Source organism: Salvia splendens, chromosome 19, assembly GCF_004379255.2.
Source record: "Salvia splendens isolate huo1 chromosome 19, SspV2, whole genome shotgun sequence".
NCBI classification, from domain to species: Eukaryota; Viridiplantae; Streptophyta; class Magnoliopsida; order Lamiales; family Lamiaceae; genus Salvia; species Salvia splendens.
Window position 1 is genome coordinate 25,972,633 of NC_056050.1, and position 27,719 is coordinate 26,000,351.

At 36.3% G+C, this 27,719-nt stretch overlaps 5 protein-coding genes across 5 annotated transcripts; all 5 read left to right on the forward strand.

Moving 5' to 3' along the window:
- Positions 1–1,536: 1,536 nt before the first annotated feature.
- On the forward strand, positions 1,537–3,291 carry LOC121780377 (heat stress transcription factor C-1b-like). The gene is made up of 2 exons (XM_042177969.1): positions 1,537–1,881; positions 2,408–3,291. The coding sequence occupies exons 1-2, from the start codon at positions 1,666–1,668 to the stop codon at positions 3,146–3,148; spliced, it is 957 nt and encodes a 318-aa protein (XP_042033903.1). The 5' UTR covers positions 1,537–1,665; the 3' UTR covers positions 3,149–3,291.
- Positions 3,292–10,412: 7,121 nt separating this feature from the next.
- Positions 10,413–14,304, forward strand: LOC121779869. Its single transcript, XM_042177324.1, has 6 exons — positions 10,413–10,799; positions 11,994–12,064; positions 12,163–12,285; positions 12,372–13,151; positions 13,241–13,457; positions 13,565–14,304. The coding sequence occupies exons 1-6, from the start codon at positions 10,514–10,516 to the stop codon at positions 14,005–14,007; spliced, it is 1,920 nt and encodes a 639-aa protein (XP_042033258.1). The 5' UTR covers positions 10,413–10,513; the 3' UTR covers positions 14,008–14,304.
- Positions 14,305–15,502: 1,198 nt separating this feature from the next.
- LOC121778791 lies at positions 15,503–16,925 on the forward strand. Its single transcript, XM_042176188.1, has 2 exons — positions 15,503–15,938; positions 16,587–16,925. The coding sequence occupies exons 1-2, from the start codon at positions 15,761–15,763 to the stop codon at positions 16,745–16,747; spliced, it is 339 nt and encodes a 112-aa protein (XP_042032122.1). The 5' UTR covers positions 15,503–15,760; the 3' UTR covers positions 16,748–16,925.
- Positions 16,926–17,386: 461 nt separating this feature from the next.
- Positions 17,387–17,995, forward strand: LOC121779477 (heavy metal-associated isoprenylated plant protein 6-like). Its single transcript, XM_042176807.1, has 3 exons — positions 17,387–17,497; positions 17,582–17,663; positions 17,734–17,995. Exons 1-3 carry the CDS (start codon positions 17,486–17,488, stop codon positions 17,928–17,930), a joined length of 291 nt encoding a protein of 96 aa, XP_042032741.1. The 5' UTR covers positions 17,387–17,485; the 3' UTR covers positions 17,931–17,995.
- Positions 17,996–18,543: 548 nt separating this feature from the next.
- LOC121778089 (serine/threonine-protein kinase prpf4B-like) lies at positions 18,544–26,836 on the forward strand. The gene is made up of 16 exons (XM_042175371.1): positions 18,544–19,157; positions 19,718–20,757; positions 20,856–21,019; positions 21,435–21,631; positions 21,779–21,847; positions 22,013–22,085; positions 22,420–22,576; positions 22,679–22,970; positions 23,065–23,179; positions 23,266–23,429; positions 23,531–23,605; positions 23,705–24,119; positions 24,418–24,481; positions 24,824–24,877; positions 25,021–25,041; positions 26,419–26,836. The coding sequence occupies exons 1-12, from the start codon at positions 18,654–18,656 to the stop codon at positions 23,891–23,893; spliced, it is 3,039 nt and encodes a 1,012-aa protein (XP_042031305.1). The 5' UTR covers positions 18,544–18,653; the 3' UTR covers positions 23,894–24,119; positions 24,418–24,481; positions 24,824–24,877; positions 25,021–25,041; positions 26,419–26,836.
- Positions 26,837–27,719: the final 883 nt, after the last annotated feature.

The window sequence follows — 27,719 nt, forward strand, 5'->3', positions numbered from 1 at the left end:
AACTATTGTATATAGTAAAAGATACTCCTTCCATTCCATGTTAATATCACAAATTAACTATTGTATTGTACATAGTAAAAGATAGGAGTAATACTATTACTTAAATTAAAATGTATTTCTTTCAAAAAATATTCCATTTAAATATTATTTAAAATAAATAATTATTTTAATAAAATATATACTCCGTATAATATATTTTGTACTCTGTCCGACCCCACGAGTTTTATATCCTGGATTCGCCATTGACTATTAGTTATTAAGCCATTGTCACTATTAGGTATTATCCAAAAAATGTTTTGTAAGGGTTATGGGCCGCAATTTTGGGTTGGGGTCGTAATGATACATGGAGACCACTATGAAATTTAATGGGCCTTTATGAGTAATCACACTTAATTTGCACAATTGAGAAGTCCACACACAGTCGAAAATTGTATTCATCGACCAAATAAAATATACGACCTATACACTTATTTAAAAATAGCATGACTAGTATATTAAACATATACAACCACTGGAAATATAATTATTTTTCTAATTTTGACGAGGATTGTGATCCCAAGTTAATTATCTGCAAACACCCATAGTTAAATTCTATTTCTTCTTAATCTTCCACAAAGAAGTTTTCCAACCAATGTGATAAATGACTAGGTCGTTAGAGTCGTAAAACGAATGAAACTAAACGAAACAAGTAGACCCCACATTTCACCAACTTATTTCACTCACATTTTCTTATAAACTAATATATATATATATGTATAGAACCATTCTTAAACGTAGAACAAATGCCAAACGGAGGTCGTTAGATCTTTTAATCCAATGGTGTTGATTTGCACAACAACTTCCCATTACAACCAAAACTATTATTAATGGGTGAATGCAGAGAAGTGAAAAAATAAAGCATGCATGGACTCTTCTTCGTTTCATTCATTCTTCCATCAACATGTGAGTTTTTTCACATGTGTGAGTCCGGAATGTCGTGAAAACATAGTCTAATATGTATGATTTTTAATCTTGACCGTCATTTTTTCCTCATCCAATGAATAAAATATGTAGAGTTCTAGGTTCTACACTTAAGAATGATTCTATCTTTAACGCAACCCTATATTTGTAGGATTATATATAAGTAGGACTCAAATCCCACTAACGTATTCAACCAATTTCTTTACATTTCTTAAAACTCATGGCATAACTAAATAGGCTCCTATCACGGGACGGGGAGTGTAAAATATAAATTACTATATTCCATAAATATAATCCATTATGTGTTTTAAATAAAAATAAAATAAAAGTATATTTCAGCACCCGAACACGATTCGAATAGCTGTACCATCTGACCTCTTTTGGCATCCACCATCTGCCATTCGACACGTGGCAGCATACCTTCGACACGTAGCCCCATAAAACCTTTTCCCCATATTTGCACTAACACTTGATGTATTTTATTTTATTTTATTTTATTTTATTTTATTTTATTTTATTTTATTTATACAAATATAAATTTATTCTTTTTAGATTCAATTCATATCGCCACACACTTTGAACATAGACTCTGCCTTATCACTGCACACTCTCTCTCTCACACAGTCGCGTTTGCCACTTACGTTTTCTGTATTATAAATACAGTTCAGCTGAGCTCGATAGTTTGAAGAATTGACTTCACAGTTTATGCATGAAATGCAGATCGACGGCGACATAATAGCACCGTTTGTGATGAAAACCTACCAAATCCTGAGCGATCCGGCCACGAATCGGATCATCGCATGGGGCGGGGCAAACAACAGTTTCATCGTGCTGGAGCCTTTGGATTTTTCGCAGAGGATTTTGCCGCTTTATTTCAAGCACAACAACTTCTCCAGCTTCGTGCGCCAGCTCAATACCTATGTGAGTAGCTCTGATTTTCTGCCTTTTAGCTGTAATTTTCGGTGATCGGAGATCGGTGAGCTATTAATTGAATGTGATTGTGTTAATTTGCGGAGATAAGTGTAGTTTGTTGATATGTTTGATTTTTTTTCTTTGTTTTAGGTCTTTTAACTTTGCAATTCGAGTTTTTATGATTTGTGACTGAGATATTGACTTAATTGAAAAACTCGCCGCCGATTATTCGATCCGGTGTGTAATTGCAGAAGTGATTGCGTGTGTTTTGAAGGAAAAAATCTGTGTGATAAATGATAATGGCGTTTTGTGTAAAAATACTGAATTAAGAGGATAAAATTGATGTAGCTGCTACATTGGGGATTTTGTTACTGAGATGTGATTGATTTTTTTCATTTGATATTTCGCAAATGCTGGAGTTTGCTGCTTATAAGAAAATAAAAACTGTTGTTGCAGAGGCTATGATACGTTTTGTTCGTAGCTTTAAAATTTGTGGTGTAATTTGTTATTCCATTTGTTGTTTGATCTGGATTAGGGCTTCAGAAAGGTTGATCCAGACAGATGGGAGTTTGCAAACGAATGGTTTTTGCGCGGACAGACGCAGCTATTGAGCAAGATTGTGAGGAAGAAGCACGTGAGCAGAGGCTACACTTCATTCGTGAGCAAACACGAAGAAGAGGAAGAAGGTGAAGATGATGGTGGTGGTGGTGGTGTACCTGGTGGTGATGAATTGGTAATGGAGATTGAGAAGCTAAGACGCGAGCAAGAGAGTCTAGAGGAAGAGCTTGCGAGCATGAGCCGGAGGCTGCAGGCAACGGAGAGGAGGCCCAAGCAGATGATGACATTCTTGAGCAAAGTTGTTGAAGATCCTCAAAGTCTGCCTGAAATGATGCTAAATAGAGGAAATGCGAGGCAATTAGCGTATGACAGCAGCAGCAAGAAGGGTAGGATTATGGAGTCTTCATCGAGCTCTTGTTCTTCGGGTGTGGCATTGCCTAGTTCATCAGCCAAGAGTGAAGAGGAAATTGGTGAGAAATCTGAGGATGATAGGTTTGGTGTGTCTGTGATCAGGCAGGAATATCATGGTTATGGAAATCTTTTTAGCTCATCAACTGATTTCTTTTCCGGTGGTGTTGGTGTGTGCGGAGGCGGTGGTGGGGCATTTGCCCCACCGATGAATGGTGGTGGAGTTAGTTGGAGTTATTTTGATGATCTTGAGATGGATAGACAGACCCCAGCACCATATCCTTTCTCACTTCTTGATGGAAGATTTTAGCCCCTTTTCTTCCAAGGAATTTTGATTTTAAAAGCGGGCATAAGAGTATAGTGTGTTGATGCATTATGTGTAGTTTTAATATGGAGGAGTACTATATAGTGTATATATGGTAGATTGGGTCAAATTTAGCAATTTAGATCTAACTCACTCTCAAATAAGTATGTAGCACAAAATATAGAGTATGTACCGCCATCCACAACCCTGGCCCGGATTCAGACCCCAAGTCCCCTCCATGTCATCATTTTCCTAAAATTGAGTCACATGCCACAACTTCTCTAACCCCACAGGCCCAATCCCAGGCCACAACTATTAAATTGCACTATTCACAACTATAACATATTTTACTCGTAAAATAGAAAACGTTGAACAATTAAAACACGGAAAATTCATTGTCCAGTCGAAAATAAAAAATTACAAATCCTATAAATTAAAAATTACAAATCTTAGAAAATAAAAATTACAAACCCTATAAATTAAAAATTACAAATCTTAGAAAATAAAATATTATAAATAGAGATAGAATAAAGTGAAAAATTGGTGGAATAATGTTGAAGAAATGGTATATAAATAAGCAAAAATTGAAAAAAAAAAAGATTTGGGGGTTTCGGGTCCGGCCCGAACACCCATGACCCTAGGCCGGGCTGCATTCGGGCGTGGCCTGGGCAGCAAAATCCTCCCCTCCAACGCTCGGTGACGCGGTCCGGCCCATAGCGTTATTTATGCCCTAAGATGAATTTAAATTTAGATCCAAATTAATAGTATATTTATAATTTTCTAAATATTACTTTAAAATTAGGCATATATTGTGAGAAAAAGAAAAAGTAATGAAACGTGAATAGAATGAGTTAATAAAATATGATTTACTTATATTGTATACTGTATAATAAACTTGAAATGAGTTAAGCAGTGGTGAAATAGTTTAGATGACAAAATGAGATATCTATGTTAAGACAGAGTAATAATTAATAGAACTCACTTTGTCCGTAATCAATAATTCTATTTTTACTTTTGTTGAGCATCCACAAAATTTAACCACTTTAATTTTTGTAAGTAACGAGGTTAATTTTTTTCTATTATTTCTCTTATTTTATCATTAATAATAAATAGTAGAGTATGAATTTAGTTTACCAAACTTGTCATGCAATGAGACAATTTAACGCAAAATTCGAGTAGAAAATTCCTAATTATAGTGGAGACTCGAAAAACATGGTGAGTTGATATTTGTGGACCATACCAACTTGGCATGAAATTATAAAACTAAACTCGTGATTTAACGCAAGAATCAGTACATAAAATTCCTAATTATGATCGACATGTTGAGTTGATTCATGTGGACCATTCCAACTTGTCACATGGTCTTCACATCCCATTCATTTCAACCCAACCCCACCATTTATTCATCCCAATTCCCAAACACAAATCAACAATTTCCTTCCAATTAAATATCAAGTTGTTGATATATATTCTAAAAAATATAACGAAAACCCCCTATTAAAATAAACATCATTATTCGTAAATATATTTCTTCGATTTAATTACAATTCAAAATTTTGCATGTGAAGACAAAAATGATTATGTCCCCTTTCATTTAATCTTCATTTTGTATTATTTTATTTTATTTCGAATTGCATTTGGAAGTCACCAAAAATATCAATAGACAAGTTGCACAAGCTACATTAATTTCGCAGTCAATGTTGGTCCAAGTTGGTGATCAATATAATCTACTACTACTAGTACTACTATATCAGTGTTTTTCAAATAGATGAATACATATATTCTCGAACCTATCTTCTCAATTATATAAAAGTATCACACCACCTAAGAGATCATTCACTCAATCGTTATAATTTATAACGACATAATCACTACTTAAACTAGGTTGACAAATGTTGGAGCATAGAAATATTTTGGCAAGGAACTTCCATCCCACCAAAGACATGAATAAAATAACACTAGCAAAGTTTTTAGTGGATAACCACTACCAATTATTAACATTTCAAAATTAAGACGTGGCCACGTGACATGTAGGGCAACCACGCCACATCATACCATGGATATATCCGGTCCACCAAAACTTCGCGACCGGTCTAGTAGCTATTCCCTCCGGTCCACTCAAAATGTTCTATACTATATACTATGGATTTTAGGAGAAGTTGAGTAAGTAGAGAAAAAATATAGTATTAAATATTTTGACGAGGAAAAAGAATAGAAAGGTTTATTTCCAAATATATAAAATGGACATCTTGAGGGGGTGGAATCCCCTCCTGTGGAGGGGTGCACCGCATGGGGTGTTGTTCCTCACACCTCATTATTTTATAATTTTTTTTATGAATACAATAATGAGTGTGAGGAACAACACCCCCTGACGTGCACCCCTCCACAGCAGGAGATCACATCTCATCTTGAGTGTGATAAACTAAAAAAGAAAAATGGACATCTGGAATTGGACGGAGGGAGTAATAAGGATGTATATTCAAATATACAAATTTATGATCGAATTCTTGTTTAATGAACGTTCCAAAAATTCAATTTCTGTGTTACTATCCGAGAATTCAAAGCAAAAAAATTGCATAATTTGAAATGAATAGAAAATTTTCAAATATTCTAAATTTTTATGTGTATAATATATTCCCTTCATCCCATAAAAATATGTGCACTTTTCATTTTCGCCGGTCCCATAAAAATATATGCTTTCCATTTTTGAAAAGATATATCAATTTAATAATATATGTCACATTATCCACTGACACTACTTTAACATACCATTCTCTTCTTCTATCTTATTTTATCAATTTTATCTTAATTCGCGTGACATATTCATTGCTCATATTTTTATCGGACGGAGGAAGTATTTTATAGATTACTACATTATAGTAACTTTAAGAACCAATATATAATTTAATAATTTTGTATGCTTTTATTCATTTATTCGAATTATGAATATGTTTTACCATTAAGTTAATTTAATTTTCGTGTCATATCATATGTTCATATTTTTATGGAAATAATAAGTATTTGATTTGTAATATAATCTCATATTTAATACGTAATAGATAATATTACATAGTAATATTAGTCATAACTTATGATTATTGAAGTTAATCTAAAACAATTATAAATCAAGTAGAAATTTTAAATTTAAATGATGTAATAATCTTGAGCAATTGAATAATTTGAAGCGAAAATGAGGAATTTAGAAAGAAATAATTTTCCCGCCTCTTTGAGAATACGGTGGGCCGGCAGCTTAGCTGTCATCTGGTTGTATCCTTTTGACTTACTACAGCTATTTTGCCTTTATTCGAAATTTACTTATTTTTTTTAATTTTTTTTTCTTGTATTCTTTATTTATACTCATCTATTTATAGTTATACAATCCCTCTATTGGATTCTACGCCTTTATTTCTCACTAGTCACTCCATTTCTGTATATTTACATTATGGTCCAAACATGTTCTTCAGTTTGGGCCTTATATTCGATAAATTTTCTATGCTTATAAATTACTCCGTACACTTCATTCGTCCATGTCACACTTTTATTTTTAGTTTATCACATCAAATATGTCATATTTTCTTTTTTTATAAAGTTTTCTCTCATATTAATATAAGTATACTATTTTCTCTCTCCACTTAACACACAAAACAATAATATTCTCTCTGTCCACATTAGGGGTCTTATTTCTCGTCGGCATGGTTTTAAGAAATATTAAAAACATGGGTAAAAAAAATAGTTGAATATTGGTCTTACTTGTATAGATTAGCTTTAAATGAAATGTGAGTAAAATGAGTTAGTGGACGTGGGACCCTATTACCGCTCTCTTATAGTAAAAATGAACCGAGACTCTTATTCGCAATTAGACTAAATGGAAAAATAGGACTCAATATTCGCAAACAAATGGAGTATCTCCTAAAATCTCATGTTATTATCCAAGTATGTCATCTTTTATAGGACGAAGGGAGTACTTACAACTCTTAAATCCTAATAAAACGTGATATATTTGGTTTGAATATTTATTCATGCGTAATTATGGTATGACACACAGATTTTGGTAATTTGATTCATTGATATATAATATAATTAAGATTTATATTGCATATTTTGTTTTAGGTAGTAAAATCTACTACTATTAATACCACATAAAACCAATGAAGACGATATTTTATCAGTGGATTACAATTATAGAGTGTGGGGAAATATTATATTAGCTGAAGAGAAAAAAAGTAATTAAAAATCTCTTGCTGGAGAGAACATTGAATGTCTCAAGTCTCAACTTTGCAGCTTGAGGTAATTCAGTAAAACCATGTTGTTTAGCATTTTATTTTGATAAATGGTGTATACGCTGATATTTTTCTACTTTCAATTTTACTTACGTATTTATTCAACCTATATAATGATTTATTTACTTCTTTTCATAAATTAATCTCATATTTAGTAGGATTGTCAACTTCAGCACCACACAAAAAATAAGACATGAACATGCATGAAATTAATGGATTTGGTTTAAGACATATTAGTTTGTATTATAATCAGATTGATTCGTTAAAGACCCAATTGTTTTGGATTGGGTGGGGTTAGGTTCAGATAACTCTTTAAAAATACTACTCCCTCCATCCCACAATAGGAGTCACTCTTATTGTGGACACGAGTTTTAAAAAAAATGTAAAGAATAGTGGATTGGAAAAGTTAGTGGAACATGAGATCCACTTTTTTATATTGGTTTTATAATAGAATGTGAGTGAATTAATTTAGTGGAATGTGAGACCTACTTACTATTTATGGTAAAAATGAAGTGTGACTCTTATTGTGGGACAGACCAAAATGACAAAGTGTGACTCTTATTGTCGGACGGAGGGAGTACTATTTTTAAAATTATTTTTAAAGTTATACTCCCTCCGTCCCGGACTACTCGCACATTTCCTTTTCGGCACGGAGATTAAGGAATGAGTGTATAGCAAAGTCAACAATTGCGGCTGTAGGTGATAATTTTTACTAAAAATGGAAAGAGTGCAAATAACTTGGGACGCCCAGAAATGAAATAAGTGCAAGTAGTCCGGGACGGAGGGAGTAGTACTTTAATTTCATTCTCTAGGTCAATGTAAATCATATTTAAAAATCTGATTTTTCGTGTAATGTCATGCTTTTATTGTATTAATTAGGGTTTATCGTATAAATCATGTTTAGAAATCCAATTCAAGCGTGTAATATCAGATTTTAATTGTCTGAATTATATTTTTATCATGTAAATCAGTTTAAATCATATCATATAAGGTTTTATCGTGAAAATCAAGTTCATGTCGTTATCGTCTTGTTATCGTGTCGTGTCAACGCATGGTATATTATGTCGTTAACGAGTTCATATTGTGTGTAGGTGTCGTTCAGATTTGAAGGTAGCAGATCAAGTTCATGTTCGGTTTAAAAATTTCATTAATAAGTCTAGTTTAATTAGGTTTTTTTAGATTGAGTTGTTATCAGTTGACTCGATAATGGCCTTACTCACATGATATGCCATCGCTACAGTCACCAGTAAACCCGCATTCCTGAACTAATCCTCCACATAAAAATTACTAATACTCCATGTAAAAGAGGAATTCAAATTATGTCATTTTTTTCACTTACTCCTATATCTTTTGATATAGTTAAATGAATTTTTAAAAAGTAATGTCCAATCATTTTGATATATGGACAAAGGATTACATCAAAATTGTTAAATACGAGTCAAATTAAATGAAGATGTGATTGTTAGAGCGTCCACTATAATGTGGACGCGGCTATAGCCGCGTTTGGGGCGGAAGCGGGGCGGCTATAGTGGGGAAGGTGGGCGGACAACACGCCGCGGCAGTGGGGGTGGCGGACGCGAGATAGCCGCGTTCGGGGCAAGCCCGCGGCTGGGGTGAATGGAGGAAGAATGGGTGGGGCGATGGCCGCGGCGCCCTATAGTGTGGAAACGGGGCGGATGCGGGCGCCGCGGCGGTGGGGCGGCTGTGCGAGAAGGGGGGGCGGCGCGGCGGTCGGGCGTCCGTGCCATAGTGGACGCCCTTAGAATAGTAATATAGTAGAGTTATAAATTTAAGTTTGACTTTGTTTTAGTTTCATGTGGAGCATCTAGCATATTAGCACGAGGATAAATGCCCTCCATCAAATTTCTCATATATATGTATAAATAAAACTTATTATAAAAATATTAAAATTTATTTATTAATTGCCCTTTCTGAAATTGTATATTAAGTTCATGCATTTTAATAATTCATAGGTTGTACGGTCAATATCTTACAAATACTAGACATGTATTTACCCCTGAATAGGCATTTCAGATGTCTTGAAGAGATACATTGGACTTAATAGTTGATATTTGAGCATTATAATGCTCAGAGGTTTCATTTTGTTTATGAATTCAGTTGAGATTAACTTGAGCTTAGGACTTGATAGTTGATATTTGGACTTTATAACGCAAATGCTTAGAACTTTCGCTTTGCTTATGAATTCAACGTTGAGATTGACTTGAGCTTATGACTTGCTCGTTGATATTTTAGCATTACATAGCCGATGCTAAGAACTCTCGCTCTGATACAAATTAATGCAATGAACCGATGCTCTGATACAGTGATACTCATATAACCCAACAGTTGTCTATATAGATCCAAATATTTCATTGAGATGTATATGCAGGCACTTGGTTATAGAACTAAATACTTGATAACTATAATAAGCTTATTCCAATTTAACCATGTCACAACACAACACCTATATGTCCAAGAAAGTGCAGCAGTTTTGGCGTATCCCCTCATTCCCCATAATCTCTAAAATTAGACTTTATAGTACTTTAGTTCTTATATAGTTAAATAATGGGTCACACTCAATTGATTATTATTGAATTTTTTGAGTGGGATTTTAATTATATGAACATGTAATCATTGATTTTATCATTTAAGATAATTTATGCTATGAAACTAATTTTTGTGAGTTAATTATTTTCGGTAGCTTCACATATTTGAAACCCAAAATTATACTACTATCATATTCTTATTCGAAAACAATAAAAAAGAGAAACAAAACAAAGGGAATTTTGGAAAATGCAACATTAGGAAATAAGATATAGCTTAGGGACCTTTGTGCAAACGAAAAATAACGCACGTAGCTTCGTGCGAGTTTCCTCCGTATAATCGCCGCGCTCAAACTTGATCTCAGCCGTCCATTTGAATCGAGTAACCCTAGGCCGCCCACTATATAAACTACTTTCAAAACCGAAATTCAACTTCGAAATCCACAATTTAAAAAAAAAACGAAAATTTCGAAACCAATTCATCCTCCTCTCTATCCCCATCCTCTCCCCTAAAACTTTATCCAATAATTCCGAGATTAATTCGATTGATGGGTGCAACGGCGACGGGAAATAAAGCGGCGGCGTATGCCGCTTGGGAGGAGGTGGCGGTGTCGACGGAGAAGGGGCGGCGGGAGGTGCACTATTACCTCAGGCGCTGCGGCGGTGGGGGAAGAGATCTGGTGGTTGTGGGGAAGGAGAAGACCGCTACGCATATGTCGTATCGTTACAAGATTGAAGATGGCAAATTATTGCCATCGATTTTGAGCTGCGCTTCGAGGGTGAAGCTGAGGTCGAGACGTGAGGTTGTTGACTGGCTGGAATCGATAATTTCAGGTGATGTTCGTTTTCCCCTTTGTTGATTATTGGGTGATTTGATTTTCTCTGTTAAATTTGAGGTATTGGGCTATCAATTTTTTATCCCTAGTTTCTAGTTCTACGAAAAATTCCACCTTGTCCCTCTTTGATATGTTTGCCGAATTGAGTTTCGATTTTTTTTGTTTTTTTGTGTTATGTTGATTTAGATCTGAGCCCTTAGCTGTTTGAATATTTGAGCTTATAAGGTTTTCCTCTTTTTTTCTCGGTATGCTATTCAAGGGAGAGAATCTATTTCTCTCCCCCTCTTTTTTCAGCTGGATCTGTCATCTGTGAGTAAAAGGGAAAAAAATGAAGTATTTTTTTTCTGTTTAATCCTAAAATTGCTGTGTTGATGAATGTAACGGGTGGAACTGTATTGACGAGGCATCCAATTTAGTCTTATACGGCAGATTCATGTTTTAGGTTAAAATTCTATTTTTGGGAAATTCAATATCATTTCGGGCATTCATCTTTTTGTCCTGCGTGCTATTTTCATCTTTTAGCAGCCCTTCGATAATATTGCTGTGAGAAATGAGAATAAAAATTGTTATTATTGCTACTTCTTTTGTGTTGAGCATAAGCCAAATATACTTGACCAGCAAAATGAGTTTCTTTGCCATAATTTAGTGTATCCCAGATATTGCTTTCCCCCCCCTAAAATAATAGCCTTTTCTTTGTAGTGCTTAAAAATATGTTGCATATGGTAGGCTGTGTTGCACTGTTAATGAGAAATCGTTCTTATTTGATTTCCCTGTTTCACCTTTCTCTTGTTCAATCTTGAATTATATTGCCTTGACTTCCTTGAGGCTCGCAAAGACTGACACTTATCTGGGGTGCAGGAATATTAAGCCAATTTCTAAAAGCTGGTCGAGATACTCTGGAATTCAAATTCCCTTTCTAGGTTAACATCTGAATGTTCTCTCACGGCCACTATTGTTTTGTTATAAGTTTGCCTTCTTTTCCCCCTTTGGGTTGTGGTGGCCATAATTTGGATGTTGAAGATAGATATCTAATATTTTAATGCGTATTTTTAACGGTTTTATTTTTGCTTTAATCCGTTTTTTAATTGAGCCTATACTGTGAATTAACATGCTAGTTTATTGAATTTGGTGAAGCTTATATCACTTGGTCTTTTACTGTTGTGCTTATTGTTTCTTGTACCTGGTGTTTCAGGTAAGCAGCTTAATGGATCTAAACAATTTGGAGGTGGGATGGATAGGAAATTAGATGATGACGTAATTGAGGTTAGTTAATGACATTGTTTTTGTTTGTCTTATGGTTGAACCATTTATCGTCAGTGATTAATTTATCTCATTGTCTCCTCTTTGCTTGATCATTCTAGGATGTCATGAAACAGAAGTTGGGTCCATGTAAGACTAAATCTGCATGGATAGGTTCTTCCTGGACCTGCCGGAAAAAGCGGACACATTACCAGTCATTCTGTCGCAATGGAGCTGTGATTTCTGTAAGCATAAGTTCCTGATTTGTTACCTTTTTAAGTTGTTAACTCATCTTATGCTTTTTTCTTAAAAACCTCCCTTTGACTTTCAGGCTCAAGAATTTGTGTATGTATTGGCTGAAGAAGGCAAAAGACTTGTTGCTTACTTAGATGATATGTATGAAGATATCAGAGGCAACAAGATGGTTGTGGTACGATGGTTTCACAAAATTGATGAGGTTGGTTTTGTTTTGCCTCATGATTATAATGACAGAGAGATTTTCTTTTCTCTGTGTCTTCAAGATCTCAGCATAGAATGCATTGATGGACTAGCAACTATTCTCAGTCCGGAGCATTATGCGAAATACATAAGTGAAGCAGCAAATACAGCGTTGATGCCTTTTGTGTGCTGTAAACTCTTTGATAACGATGATGTCAAGCCTTTTGACATTACCCGAGTTAAAGGTTATTGGAAGCAGGAAATATTCAGGAAGTCAAACAAAACTGTAGGCGAGTCTGTTGGATTAGGGCCCAACAAGAGAATTCGCTGGTCTAAAGAGAGTGAGCTATATTCGAAGTCCCCTGACAACGGAGAGTCTGCTGTGACCAGTTCGCAAGTCAGCAGTGACACTCATCTAGACTGTAAAGGAAGGTTAAAGAAAGGTAGTAAGAAGGAACATGGCTCCTCTGTAACTTTACCTCGTCGAGATAATGCTGCAACATGCAAATCTGAGCAATATTTGGCTGTTGGCTCCCAAGTTGAGGTGCTCTCTCAAGATAGTGGCATCAGGGGCTGCTGGTTCAGGGCTTTGATCATTAAGAAACACAAAGATAAGGTCAAAGTACAGTACAGGGATCTCAAGGATGCAGTTGACGATGCAAAAAATCTGGAGGTAAGAACGATGTTAGTTTTTGTGGTTTAGTTAGTCAAAAGTAGGATTCCTTGTTGATGGAGTTACTAATTTGCTCTTCCACTTTGCAGGAATGGATATTGGCCTCTCGACTAGCTACACAAGATACATCTGGTATTCGTTTGTCTGGAAGGACCACTGTCAGACCAAGCCTGGCATCAGAAAAGGAAAACGTATCTTGTGCAGCAACTGTCGGCACTGTTGTTGATGCTTGGATGCATGATGGATGGTGGGAAGGGATTGTTGTGAAGAAAGAATCTGATGATCGGTTTAATGTGTACTTTCCTGGTACGTGTGATTAGCTTCCTTGTTGGTTGACTCTTTAACTTTGTTTATTGTTTTATCTGATATAACTGTATATGCTAATATTAATACTGTCACCATCTTCCAACCAGATGAAAAGCAAGAACATACTTTCAGTGCTGGCGATTTAAGGTATTCGAAGGAATGGTTCGACAATGGGTGGCAGAATATCAAGCCAAAGCCAGACGTCGTCTCGAAACTCCATGGCAGTGAGAAAATATCGGAAACCAAGAAAGATGAGCCACCTTCCTCGGTTAAAATTAAACTTGCTGTATCCTTGGACAATGATGCTTTGAACCAAAAGATGATCAAGATGCCAGCCCGAGACCTGACAAGAGATTATCTGCTTGCTAAGCTGCGATGGCGATCATCAGGGAAAAGAAGTCGCGGACGGAGCCCTGTCAAGTCCTGTGCTGAGGCAGGGCTGTCTACATTCAAGGGCGTCTTTGTTAACTCATCCATGAAGTTAGATCCGGACCGCTGCAAATCTTCGAGAGATTCTCGCTTCAGTTCGTCGGTGGTGTCACCTATTTGACACCTGGTTATGTCAAGGTGATGCTGCTCTGCTCCCCGTAGTTTGTGGCGTACATTTGTGGCTGGTGTTGTAGTTTGTTTAGAGAGATGGCTAACAAATCGTGACGGGCGACGAGCTTGCCCCTTGTATAAATTAGGTGGCCTGGGCGTGCCATGTTGATCCCAGGCAGTTTTGACATAGCAAGAAAGGTGTAGCTGACCAGTAATAGGAAAAGTAGGATCTTGATTTCTACTGGAAATCCTTTTGTAGACTGTAATTATTCTTTTCAAATCAAAGTTTTTTCACTTTAGCTTCTAATGAATGATTAACTATTCTTTTTTGTGGGAAGCCCAATTTTAGAGAGAAAAAAAGTCCAGACCTTTGGCATTAGATGGGTTGTCCAAGTAAAAAACTCCTTGTTTTTGCCAAGTCTTTCTATTTCAAGAATGTATTGTAATTATCAAACTTAAGCTATAACAAATCTTCAAAGTTATTATATAGGTTGTTCCACAGTTAATGAATCTGATAATCTATTTGTATTGTAACCACCAAACTTAGGCCAAAATAAGTCAATTCAGACAGTCTTAATCCAAACAATGATAATCTATTTGTATTGTAACTACCAAACTTAAGCCAAAATAAGTCAATTCAGACAGAGTCTTAGTTAATCCACAAAATGATAATGTATTTGTATTGTAACTATCAGCCAACACAAGACCGTCCACCCAAAAATATTCCTTTTTACCCTTAATACCGTCTAGTAATAAGAGCCTTACTTTTTATTTATTTTCTGGGATTGTTTTAAGAGTCATTACTTTCTCTGACACGGGTTTGAAAAAATGTGACCAATAATAAGATAAGAGCCTTACTTATTCTCGACACGGGTAGAAGAAAGGCGAACATGAATAAGAGTTTTACTTTTTCCTACATGAGTTATAAGAAACACAAAGAAATGTAAATAGTACTACTAAAAGTTATTGAAATGTGAAATACCTTATTATGAAATGAGTTAATGTAATATAAGATCTACTTACTAATTACTATTTATAGTAGAAGACTTATATTGGTGGATGAAAAAATGATAAAATGAGACTTTTACAGGCGGACATGGAAGAATATTACACCTTTTGTCCGTCATTAGGAGTCTCATTGCATTCCTACACGAATTTTAAGAAATGTTAAGAAAAAATGTGAAACAAATAGTGTAATAGGGTTCTCACTTGTATTAGTTTTAAATGGAATGTGAGTAGATGAGTTAGTAGGAGATGCGACCTTATTACCATTTATAGTAACAATGAACTGAGACTCATAATCAAGGACGGACTAAAATGAATAAATGAGACTCCTACTCGCGGACAGAGATCTTATTTATTACCTAATCCAAATTGAAGCTGATTGGTTTATTACAACTAATAATGAGTAGTAATTAAGATTGTAAAGTCTTCAAACCAACCTTACCCCTATAATTATGTGTCAAGAATTCAATCCATTTCACTTTCACCTCCTCACACACACCTATATCTATATATCTCACTGTGTGTTTGTGTGTTTTTTATGTGAAAAGTTGCCACATTTCTTTGCCTACATACATAGCATCGTTGTATTTTGTGTTGCAAAATCATTTTCCGACCACCAACATAAATTTTTTCGACCACTTTTTCCACCAACATGAAAATGACCATTTCCACTCCCCTTTATTCGTGATCATCTTTTTACTATTTATTTATTTATTTATTTTCCAAAGAATTAACACTAGTGAAAAGGTGCAAAAGGTATGTCTCTGGGGAGATGGACGAGGGAGGAGAATTCGGTGGCAGCATTCCACGGCGGCACAACGCTCGCGGCCGTGGAATCGCTGGCCTTGCCTCGGGTGCAGGAGGTCGTGTTCTTGGCTGACTTCCGGTGCCCGAAATGCCAGCGGAGAGTGGCTGAGATTATGGCCAAAATGAATGGTATGTAACGCAATTATAATTCAATTCTGTGCTTCTTTTTTGCTTTTTGCGGTGGCGCCGCCGCAGGAGGCGGTGCCGGGTCCGGCGGGGTGGTAGCCCATGGGTAGTGGCTTTCATGACAACCTTGATTTGGGGCGTTGTTTGTGGATGTCATCATAGGATACCCTTTTCATGATAATGGTGGCCCTTTCTAGTCAGTGTAAATTTATTTTTTTCTTTATTATTTTGGATAGGGTAAGTAAACATAGCCTCACTTTTCTTTTTCTGATAAATTTATACTCTATTCGTCCGCAATAATAGACTTAGTTTGACTAATTCAGATTTTAAGAAATGTAATGGAAAGGGATGGAAAAGGTTAGTCGAAGTGAGGTCTGTTAACAAAATTAGTAAAAACAGATGAGATAATTATTCACGGCGGAAATAATACCAAATTGGGATGATTAATTAATGATTGAGGGAGTTATATTTTTTGGTTTTATTGAGCAATTGACTAAATTAGATATTACTAGTATTAATTAATTAATTACATTGGTCATTTTTTATTTTTTGCAATAAAGAAGTGGAGTACTTATATGAGGAAAACATTTTATCTAAGTAAGTTTTGGTGGAGAAGCTACAGAGTTTTAAATGGTCGTTTTGGTTGTGCAGGGGAGACTCAATCCGTGGTGGTAAGTGTTTTGGAGAAGAAGGTGACGCTGACGTATTTGTTTCCGACCAATGAAAAGCCGGCCGGCCGACAACTTGCTCACCGGAGTTCATGGAGCAAGACTTCTCTATTATTGCGCCTCTTTCGCTATTCATGTAATTAAATCTTAAACTAAGAACATTCGACGCAAAAAAAAGAGATCGGAAAAGTAAAAAAATATATGATGCATATCACATATTGTTACCACTTTGTAGATGTGTAAATAATTTTTGGCATGGTTAAATAATGTTTGGAACATTGATGATTACAATGATAGATGAAACATAATTTTAGTGGCTCTATCCCTTTATGCTATTAGTATACGGTTTATTATACAAGATTGAGTTTTACAAATGTTGTTCAGTTATATGTGACACAATAAATGAGACCGTGGGAGAAGAAAAAATGTATAGTAGAGTGATTCCCCCAATTACTTCGTAAAGAACAAAAGTAAAATAGTGGTTCTCCCAATTACTTTCGTAACTGTTATGACTCGAACTCTCAACCTATTGAATATACTTTATCCGTAAACTACTTTTTTGAGGTTCCCCTCTGTGGAGGAGAAACAAGAATTCAAGAAATGATAGTGAGCCAAGAACACGACAGCATCATGTTATTCACTAGGAAAGGAATCATGAAAATCCATGTTAACTAAGGTTTCCATAACTTGGACAAAACAGAACTAGATTCCTTGTTCAAAGAAACAAACATATATATATATATATTGCCATCGAAAAAAAAAACAAGACATGTAAAGATTCATGATTTTTCAACAAAGAAAAAGTACCAATTTCCCCTCTCCTTTTCTCCACAACTTTTTAGGGCAATTCAACACCCAAAACTGGGATCTCATCAAAGTTCCATGCTAGAAGAGGCAAGTATTTTCACTATGTGTTTGTGTGTGTGTTTTAAACTATTTTTACAAATAATTTCAACAATTTTTTCTTGTTAAGCATAGGCTCATTGCATGGTGACGAGGATAAACCTCGATTGCAATGCTTGTTGCCGGAAAATGAGGCGAATTCTCCTTCGGATGAAAGGTATCGCCCTTACTATAGTAATAGTCATATACGAAATGTAACATAATAATAAAACATGTTTTTTGGATAGAAATCGAGACGCATTTGATAGAGAAGCAACAAAACAAGGTGACGGTGTGTGGAAGATTCGTCCCCGCGGATCTAGCCATAAAGATAAGGAAGAAGATGAAGCGAAGAGTTGAGATTCTTGAAATTGAAGAACTAGGTAACAATGTTAATGGACATATAGATCAAATGCCACCTGTATTAGCACAACCAGTTTATTAGTCATAAAGATAAATGCTTATGTAATTTATTTTTTGTACTATATAAAAATAAAATACTTTTTTGCTTGGAGGGAGTTTAACTTTTACATTGTTTCTCATTTAGCCTATCGAGAATAAAAGGATCTAAATTGAATACTTTCATAAGGAAATTTAATTTTCCGAAACACCCAACCTTTGAGACCACATTACATCGAATATTTTCAAAGAAAGAGTGTCACCGCTCAGATCGCACAAGAATGCGGCTATTAACATATGCAAAAGTCCTTAATAATAGAATAATTGTTACGTAGTTTCTCATCGACGATAAAAAGGTTCCAATATTTCGATTAATTTGAATTGTTAGCAGAACTGAAAACTTACGTCAAAAGAATATTTAAAACCGCATTATATCGAAGATTTTCAAAGAAAGAATAACACCGCGCATACATCCACACGAAAATGCAGCCGTTATCATATGGAAAGGTTTCCAATTAATGAATAGTTGATGGATGAGAAAGTAATATCAGTTTCTTGATAGGGTTCAAAATGCAAATTATTCAAACAGTTAGGGGCAAATTGAAAATCCCACATTCTCCCTCATTATATTAGACTCGATCTCTCAAAATCACAAATTCTTTGGCTATTTGTTTGCGAAATTTGATTCAATTAGATTTGGCGAACTTTTACCCTTAAGCCTTCACCCTAAATCTGCGATTGTTTTACCTCAACCCTAATTCCAGCTAATATGGCCGGCGATTCGATTGAAGCGACGCGCCGCAAGCACCACCGATCCTCCGCCGACGACGCGGAGGAGCTATCGAAGCGCCGCAAACATCGCCATCACCACCGGCATCGCCATCACCACCGCCACCGGAGCAGCAAAGAGAAGGAAGAAACGACGGAGCTGGAATCATTGGAAGGTGATAGAATCGATGAGGCTGAGGTTGAAGAAATCAAATTAGAAAGTACTGCGGAGGACGGTGGAGCTTCTTTCGTGAAGCATAAATCTGATCTCGACGGATTGGATTATGAGATGGAGGAAGGAGAGATAGTGGAGGATGATGGTTTAGCTGATTTGGTTAACAAGGATTCTGATAAGTTGCAGAAGAATTCTCAATCGGATGCTGAGTTTGGGGGAATTAAGAAGAATTCTCAATCGGATGCTGAATTTGAGGGAAATAAGAAGAATTCGCAATCGGATGTTGAATTTGGGGAAATTAAGACGAACGGATGTGTTGATTTTGACATGGTGTGTTCAGATCCCCTTGCTTATATCTACATTTTTTTCATCCAATTTGGTGTTCATTGCTTCATGGTGTTTTATAGGTTCTTTGAATGTCTACTGCCTAAGTTTTTTCACTGGAATATGTTTCATGGACATGGTTTTTGTGTTTTCTTATAACGCTGTTGTCTCCCAGTTTGTATATGACATGTTCCAACTGGCAAAGTGACCCAAAGTCAGTTCTTTGGAACCGGATATCATGAGCTCCGATGACTTCCTTTTATGTTTATTGCGTCGAGTTTCTGATCATATTTGTATTGATAGGATTATGTTATGCTTTCATGCAAATATTCTTGCTGCAAAACATGGATCCTGAAAATTTATGAATAAGAGCCTTGCACCCCGTATTTACATTTTGGTGTCAGGCAAAATTCCCTTAGGCGTTTCCACTTTCCAGAAGACTGAAATGATGGCCTTGAATTGATTGTAAGACTTGGTTACGTGTTTGGAACTTAATTTGCAAGCACAGTTGGTTATATATATTTTTGGCTTGTCGAGTAATGTTTCTGTCATATGTTTTTTTTCAGGGAGTTAATGAAGATAGTCCGGAAAGAGTTGATAAAAGATTTCAGAAACTGGGGAAGGACAAAACAGATAGCAAAGAAAGTGGTGAGATAGATCAGGAGAGAATATCTAATTCCGTTGGTCTTGCAAATGGGGGTGATGAACATAAATATCAGGAAGTGGATAGTACACATCTCTCCCGTGATGATAAGAAAACTCGAAATTCTGTTGATGAAGTTGACCGAAGAAGTTTTAGGAAATCTTCATCTTCCGAGAAAGAGAGATCATATAGTAACCTATTGAGGTCACCTGATTTGTCTAGGGGAAGGTCCCGGTCCCGAAGTATTGTACGTGAAGCTTCCGTGGAGGACCCCTATCGTAGGGAGAAGAAACGTCGGAGTGGATCTAATGATGAACGGACTGCTAGAGATGCCAAAGCATACAGACACAGCAGTAGGGACATCAGTGACAAAGAACGGGAGCGTAGTTCTAGCAGCAGATATACGGAGAGAGTAGAAAGACACTATAGCAGGGAGGCTCGGGACACACACAGGGAGGGCAGCAGGGAGAGGGATAGAGATAGAATTAGAGACAACGAAAGGAAGGAAGAGGATATTGGAAGGGAAAGAGAAAGAAGCAGGCTTCAAGATAGATATCTAGGAGAGAGGGAGCAAGATATGCGGGAGAATGATAGAGACTGGGAAAGGGAGAGAGGCAGAGATAGGGAGAGGGAGAGAGTAAGAGACAGGGAAAGGGAGAGAGACAGGGAGAGAGAGAGAGACAGAGACAGGGAGAGGGATCGAGTAAGAGAAGACCAGATCAGGGATCGGGAGAGAGATCGACAAGGGGTTAGAGATAGCAGAAGAGCTAGAAGCAGGGATAATGATATCGATAGATTAAGCAGACGCCAGAAATATGACAAGTGTGAAAATGCTGTTAGAGATAGGGTTAATGAATCCAGGCACAGAAGAAACTATGAAGATTACCATACAGAGAACACTAGGAGAAGTGATTTTGAAAATGAGAGGTCTAAAGATAAACTGGGTAATGAGAAGTTGGAGAGGTATATATTTATTTTAAAGAAATTAGTTGATTTATGTTTTTTTTTTCTCCATCACCCACCTTCTAAAATTGTTCATTTTGTGCTTTTGGTGGTCACAGAGAAGATGATAGACAAGAGGACTATCAAGAAAAGATCGCAGTGCAACTTGCTGAGCAGGAAGAGGATGATCTTGATAAAATCAAGGAGGAAAGTAGGAGGCGAAGGCAAGCTATCCTTGAAAAGTACAAGAACAAACAGCAAAAACCCGAAACCCGTTTACAAGGTATCAGAAAAGATAATATGCGCTAACTCTTTGTTATTTGCTAACATGAGTATTTCTCTAGCTGTTTGGCAAATAGTTAAGCTTGAGCAACACTTTCTCAATATTATGTTACTTTTATGTGCAATTTTATGGCATATTATTAAGTTACCTGGTATTCACAAGTTCGTCGTATTTTTACATTCAAGATAGAGATGGATTTGTGAAATAACAGTATTTGCTAGTATACTATGATGATGTCTATGCTGGATATAATTGAATTATCCTAAATTCTTCTCTCTTTTAAATATGAAATTTTACTTCATTTTATGACAACATAGTCAATATGGATATTGGATGTTAATATGTTGTTTAATGTTTGCTTTTTTCTTATGGTATTTTTATGCTTCGTTAATTCTTGCATCTTACGTGTCAGTAGTGGATACAGAGGGAGAATCTTCAGCACAAGTGATATCTGCTGAAGTTCTACCGGAAAACTCTGACAATCAGGCTGAAGGAGCAGATGATTATGTTCTTGAACCATCCTTTGTGGTGGGGAAATCGCCTTCGCAAAATGGTCTTTCAACTGTTGAAATGGCCACTGGAACTGGTGGGCTAGGAGAGGGTACCCCCAAGGTATTGTTGTTGCCCTTGATTTAAAACATTTTGTGTATCATCAGCAATCATGAATGACACCTTTTGTTGGTTGTTTGTGTGGTCTTTATATTGTAATATCATGTCAGTTGTCAGAGAATGATGTGTTTCCTTGTGGAATTGTTGCAGAGCGAGAGATCCAATGATATGTTCTGTGATGATATTTTTGGAGAATCACCTGCTGGAGTTCGTAAAACGGTTAGTCTTGGTTCTTTTTTACTGAATTAAATTTTAATTGATGTCATGTTGATTATTAGCCCCTGGAGTCTGTTGAATCTTTCCCATGTTGTAGTTCTTCTATGTGCTTCTCTTTTAGGAGCCATTTATTGCTTCTCTTCTTATTTGGATCATACACTTCTTCAGGGTAAAGGGGATGGTGTAGCTGCTGAAAAGAGTGGACTTAATGACAATTGGGATGACGCTGAAGGTTACTATGGTATGAGCCTGACCATTAATATCTCTGGTTCATTATGTCTGTATACATGTTTTTATAATGATCCATGATATCATCTTTATGATGCTTTTGGCTTGGTTAAATACCTATATCCTGTTAAAAGATGTTTCTTTTATAACTCAAAACATCACACTTGGTAAAAATTGGAGTTTTTGGTGGAGTTGGGTTTGGTGAAGTCTCATTTTCATGATTTGGATCATTGCCAAACCCCCAAGATCTATATATGCCTATTTGTATTCGTGTATCTGCACTATTTCTGAAAGTGTAAATTTTCTGTTGGATCTAATTGTAGCCTTATTATGTTTTTGACTACCAGGCCACCGTTTTGGGGAAGTACTTGATGGCCGTTATGAGATAATAGCTGCCCACGGAAAAGGTGTATTTTCAACTGTTGTTCGAGCAAAGGATCTAAAGGCAAAATCTGATGATGCTGAAGAAGTAGCAATCAAAATCATACGTAACAATGAAACAATGTGACTACCTTTCTTTTTCCTTATATTTAGCTTTAAATAGTTGCGATCATTGGAAGCCCGGTGCTGACCATCTTAATGTTCGTGTTTTGTCTTCAAATACAGGTATAAGGCAGGTATGGAAGAGTTGGTCATTCTAAAGAAGTTAGTCGGTGCTGACCCTGAGAAAAAGCGCCACTGTGTTCGTTTTCTTTCTACCTTCAAGTACAGGAACCATCTATGCTTAGTTTTTGAATCTCTTCATATGAATTTACGTGAAGTTCTGAAGAAATTTGGTCGTAATATTGGTCTGAAGCTTACAGCTGTGGGGGCATATGCTAAGCAACTATTCATAGCATTGAAACACCTGAAAAATTGTGGTGTTCTTCATTGTGATATCAAACCAGATAATATGCTGGTATGCTGGCAGCGTCCTCTTCTTTTATTTTCTAATTATGTTTTAGCTTTCCTGTATACCATTTTGAATTGATAAGTTTGATTTCTTTCTCTAGGTGAATGATGCAAAAAATGTGTTGAAGCTTTGCGACTTCGGTAATGCCATGTTTGCTGGTAAAAATGAAATCACACCATATCTTGTTAGCCGTTTTTATCGTGCCCCTGAGATAAGTAAGTGTGACACTATTTGCTATGTAATATTGCTTTATTTTTTATTCTTTTTTCTCATAATTAATCGGGTTTATTTCTGGCTTCAGTTCTAGGACTATCATATGATCATCCTATGGATATTTGGTCAGTCGGTTGCTGTTTGTTTGAGCTTTACACCGGGAAGGTCCTATTTCCTGGTGCTACTAACAATGACATGCTTCGTCTTCACATGGAACTGAAAGGTCCTTTCCCGAAAAAGATGCTGCGTAAGGTAAGTAAGAAGTTCGGTTGTTTGTGCTGGGCATTGTTTGATGCCCCTATTTGATTTGTTTTGTTATTTGATGGTCATGGGTACTTGCTACTTTGTTCCAGGGAGCATTTACTGATCAGCACTTTGACCAGGATCTAAATTTTCTTGCAACAGATGAGGATCCAGTCTCCAAAAAGGTTGGTATGCTACGTTTAGATTGCTTAGCTATCCCTATAGATGATACTCCACTTTCATGTCATCTTTGCTTTTGTTGAATTTTCACTCTGTTTTGGCAGCCAATAAGGAGGTTGATTGTGAATATCAAGCCAAAAGACTTTAGCACATTAATTTCAGGATCTCCGGGCGAGGATCCAAAAATGGTTGCTAATTTTAGAGATCTTATGGAAAAGATATTTGTCTTGGATCCAGATAAGAGGATGAATGTATCACAGGCCTTGGGCCATCCTTTCATCACGGGCAAGTGAACCATGATGATGATTTCTGACTACAGAACTGCTGTTGCATTAGATACTCATGCATTTGGTCTCGTCTCAATACTGAATTATCTAATTGGACATTTATCTGTCTTTGTCTTCTGTCTGGGAGCGAGAGTTCAGGGGACATTGAATTGGGCATGGTTGGAGTTCTTTGAGATGATCTTGGGGAAGGCAGTTATGGAGTTCTATCCATGGATTGTTTTCTGTTTCTATTGTAAGAAATTCACTGCAGGCGTTAACTTTGCTTGTACTAATTGTTAATGATGACAATCAAGAAAGCGTTAGAAATCATTGTTTTTCAGTCATTCGGGTTTACTTCTACTCTCAATCTGGTATTATTAGTTACATTATTGGCTCTAGTTTCCTCAGCATAGAGATCTGAATAACATTACCTCCACCCATATATATGTATATAAGACATGCTTTTTAAATCTGGTTCTTTTTCGGGATTTTATTCCTATACTCTATTGTAGGACTTGGTTCTGGAGAGTCTAATCTAATCTTTCATTCAGGACCCTTCATATGCTATGAGGAAACTGTTCAATGGTTTAGATGATTAAAGGCATTCTGGAGAAGGTACCTTGGTTTGTCTTTTAGGAGTTTATGTGGTGCCTTTAAGAACTAACCAATTTGAACGTGAATTATTCTAATGATTTTTATTAGTCAAATTGGTTTAGATAGCCAAGTTAATGAATGCTAAATTTGACAGCAATATTTGCCCTTCTCTGTGACTCGTCTATTAGCATCTGAATGTTCGAATGAATGCTTGCTAGTAAATTCATTGCTGGTCTACTGTGCTTTTTGTTGCACCATATGTGCCTTCGCATGGGTTTTGTTTTCTTGCTTCTGCCTTAGAACTTTCATATTACGTACATTGATGTTGACATATATCTGATCCATGGTTTGGTTGTTCTGGAGGACTGTATGCCCTGAAGATGTTTGGATGCTGCTCTGGAGCATGAAATAACTCTTGTAAGTTTCGCGTTTGATATTTCTGTTCCATTTTTCTTTTTATCTTTATCTTTCTCTGTTGGTGGGGGAGGGTGTTTTGGTAATGTACCATTCATTAAGTTGTTCCAAAACTAAATCATGACCGGCATCTGTTGTGTTTGTAGGTTGAGCATCCCTTCAAACTGGTAAGTGATTATGTGTTGCCTATTGTTTTCGGTCTCTTTCTTTTTTTTTTGCTGCTAATCAGGTTTCTGATGCTAAGACGTCCTTGGCATCATGTTTATCTATTTATTCGATTTCATCCAAATTACTGCCCAGTTCGTTTCCATACTTTTGATTGACAAACCCTGGAAAAGGATCGTTTGATCAATTTTGTCTATGCTTTTAAAGTTATTGCTGCCTTTGGCAAGCTTATAATCAATATTATCGTCTCATTGATACTTTGTTGGGGATTTTTCTTCAAATATAATGTTTCTGCGTTCGTTGAAAATATGATGTGAACGTGTACCATGTGAAGAGCATCGATGCTAAGCTGGGTTCGTAAAGCATAAATACCTTAGGAATTTTGTGTACTTGAATAAACTTCCCAATCTCCGAAATTCAATTTGGATTGCCGGAGGGTCACAAGTAGTGATGCATTATTTCATTGGTCGATGAACCAATGTATAGAGACTAAATCTGTCATTGATGTGTTCTTGGTCTTATTTCTCCTTCCTTCCTGCTTTGTAACTTCACTTTCTACCACTGTTCATTTTCATACACGCAGAAACAATGCAACATTTTCTGTTTAATTTTTTGTTTAATGATATGCAAATTCTGTGAGATGATGATATTTGGCAGAGTTCTCAGCTTCGTTCTTTTTAATTTACAGTCCCTTTGCCCAATAAAGCATCCATATTTATCTTTTCTATTTTCCTCATTAGAAATTGTTGCAATAATATTTATACTATCAGAATTTATAGCAGTTAAACATACACTGCCATGTACAAACTGTTGAATTTTCGTCTAAATTGCTTATTTGCGTTTGGATTCCGTTGCTTAGAGCATCCACAATGGCGCCTAGCGCACCGCCTAGCCGAGCGCCGGCGCTAGGCGGTCGCTAGGCGAACCATTGGAGGATCCGAAAACCGCCGAGCGGTTTTCCGGAAATTGGCGGTTTTCCGGAAATCAATTTCGCCTAGCGCTAGGCGGTCAAAATCCGCTGGGCTATGCGCTGGGCGATCCGCTCGGCTCCATTGCAGCGCCCGGATTGCCCAGCGCATAGCCCAGTGGATTTTTTATTTTTTATTTTTAATTTTCGAAACACTATATATACGCGATTTGCACTTCATTTTCATTCGCACCACTTGTAATGTACTTTTTACGATTTTTAATGTAATTTTATTTTATTAATGTACTTTTTTAAAATTTTTGTACTTTTTTTAATTTATTGTAATTTTTTTAAAAAAAATTAAAATAGTATTATTAATGTTTCTCGTATATGTCTCGTAAATTAAATTCCGTATATTGTGTTATTAGTGATGTGTCTATTGATGTGGCTGAGCTATTTATGATATGGCTAGGTTATGGCTGGGCTATTTCTGATGTGGCAGGAGGATTTTTAGTATTGATGATGTGGCAGGAGGAGTTTGTGGTTAGGCTATGGCTGGGCTATAACCACTGTGGATGCTCTTATGCCATGCCCTGCCTCGCCTCGTGTCATCGAAGGACTGCAAGCCGACACCACGATCCTCATCTGTATTTGAGACCAAGTCCCTCCGTTTGAAATAAGAATTGAATGTAGTTGAAATAACTGGACCAAAACGTAAACTAATCCAGCTAAAGAATACCTCAAGTATATTAAGGTATTGAAGAAGTTGGCGACGATTTCTGGTATTGAAAAAATTAAACAAACTATTTGAATGATTATTACATAGTACTAGAGAAATTATTTTGATCGAACACATTTAATTTTAACGAATTGTTTTCGAAAATGCTAAATTTTTAGTATGTTAATTTTCGATATTGTTACCGAACTGATTTGTTGGTATGCCGGATTGAAATTCGATATATTGTACTTTTATAGTGTATCAATTTTCAGTATATAGTATAACATCCAATATATTGAAATGTTATGAAATATTGCTATACACAAATTCATATTGTTATTGTATTGAAAATTTAAAATCTTTCGATATACAAAAATTTGATATTTTTTGTATTTTTTGTATTTTTTGATTCGATAAGTGCACTGTGTTGTTGGTATTTGAACGACACGGCAAAATTAAGTACATCAAATTCAGTTGAAATTGCACGAACAGCGGGGTAAGTAACTGGAGGCAAATAAATCTTTAATGACTAGTATCATGCCACCTCGGCATCGGCATTATTCTGTCAACAGTCTCAATGCTGTTTCCGCCTGATGGATCCGCGAATTTCTGATGTTAGTAAATGCTGGTAGAGAATAAAGACTACGACACAAAGAATTTACGTGGTTCGATTTACTGAAGTAAATCTACGTCCACGGGAAGAAGGGAGGGCAAGATTGTATTGCTTGATCTGGGATTACAGCTTACAACACAGACTTGCTATATGATATTTTATCTCTAGAGAGCTTAAAACCTTGTCTATCAGATCTAAGTTCTATTTATATATTGAACGAAGATCGTGGCTTGCATCACCACCCTAAGTCGTGGATGTCGTGTAGGTCATGGCCTAAGATCGTGGATGTAGCGTAGGTCATGGCCTACGATCGTGGCCTGAGTTGACACCACGTGGCAGTGGGTGTGTTGGAAGTTGTGGAAATCCTGTATGGGTCCACTAACTCCTTGTTCGGTCGAATACTGAGACCGAACTGCTTTGGTTGCCGATCTGAGAGTAGAGC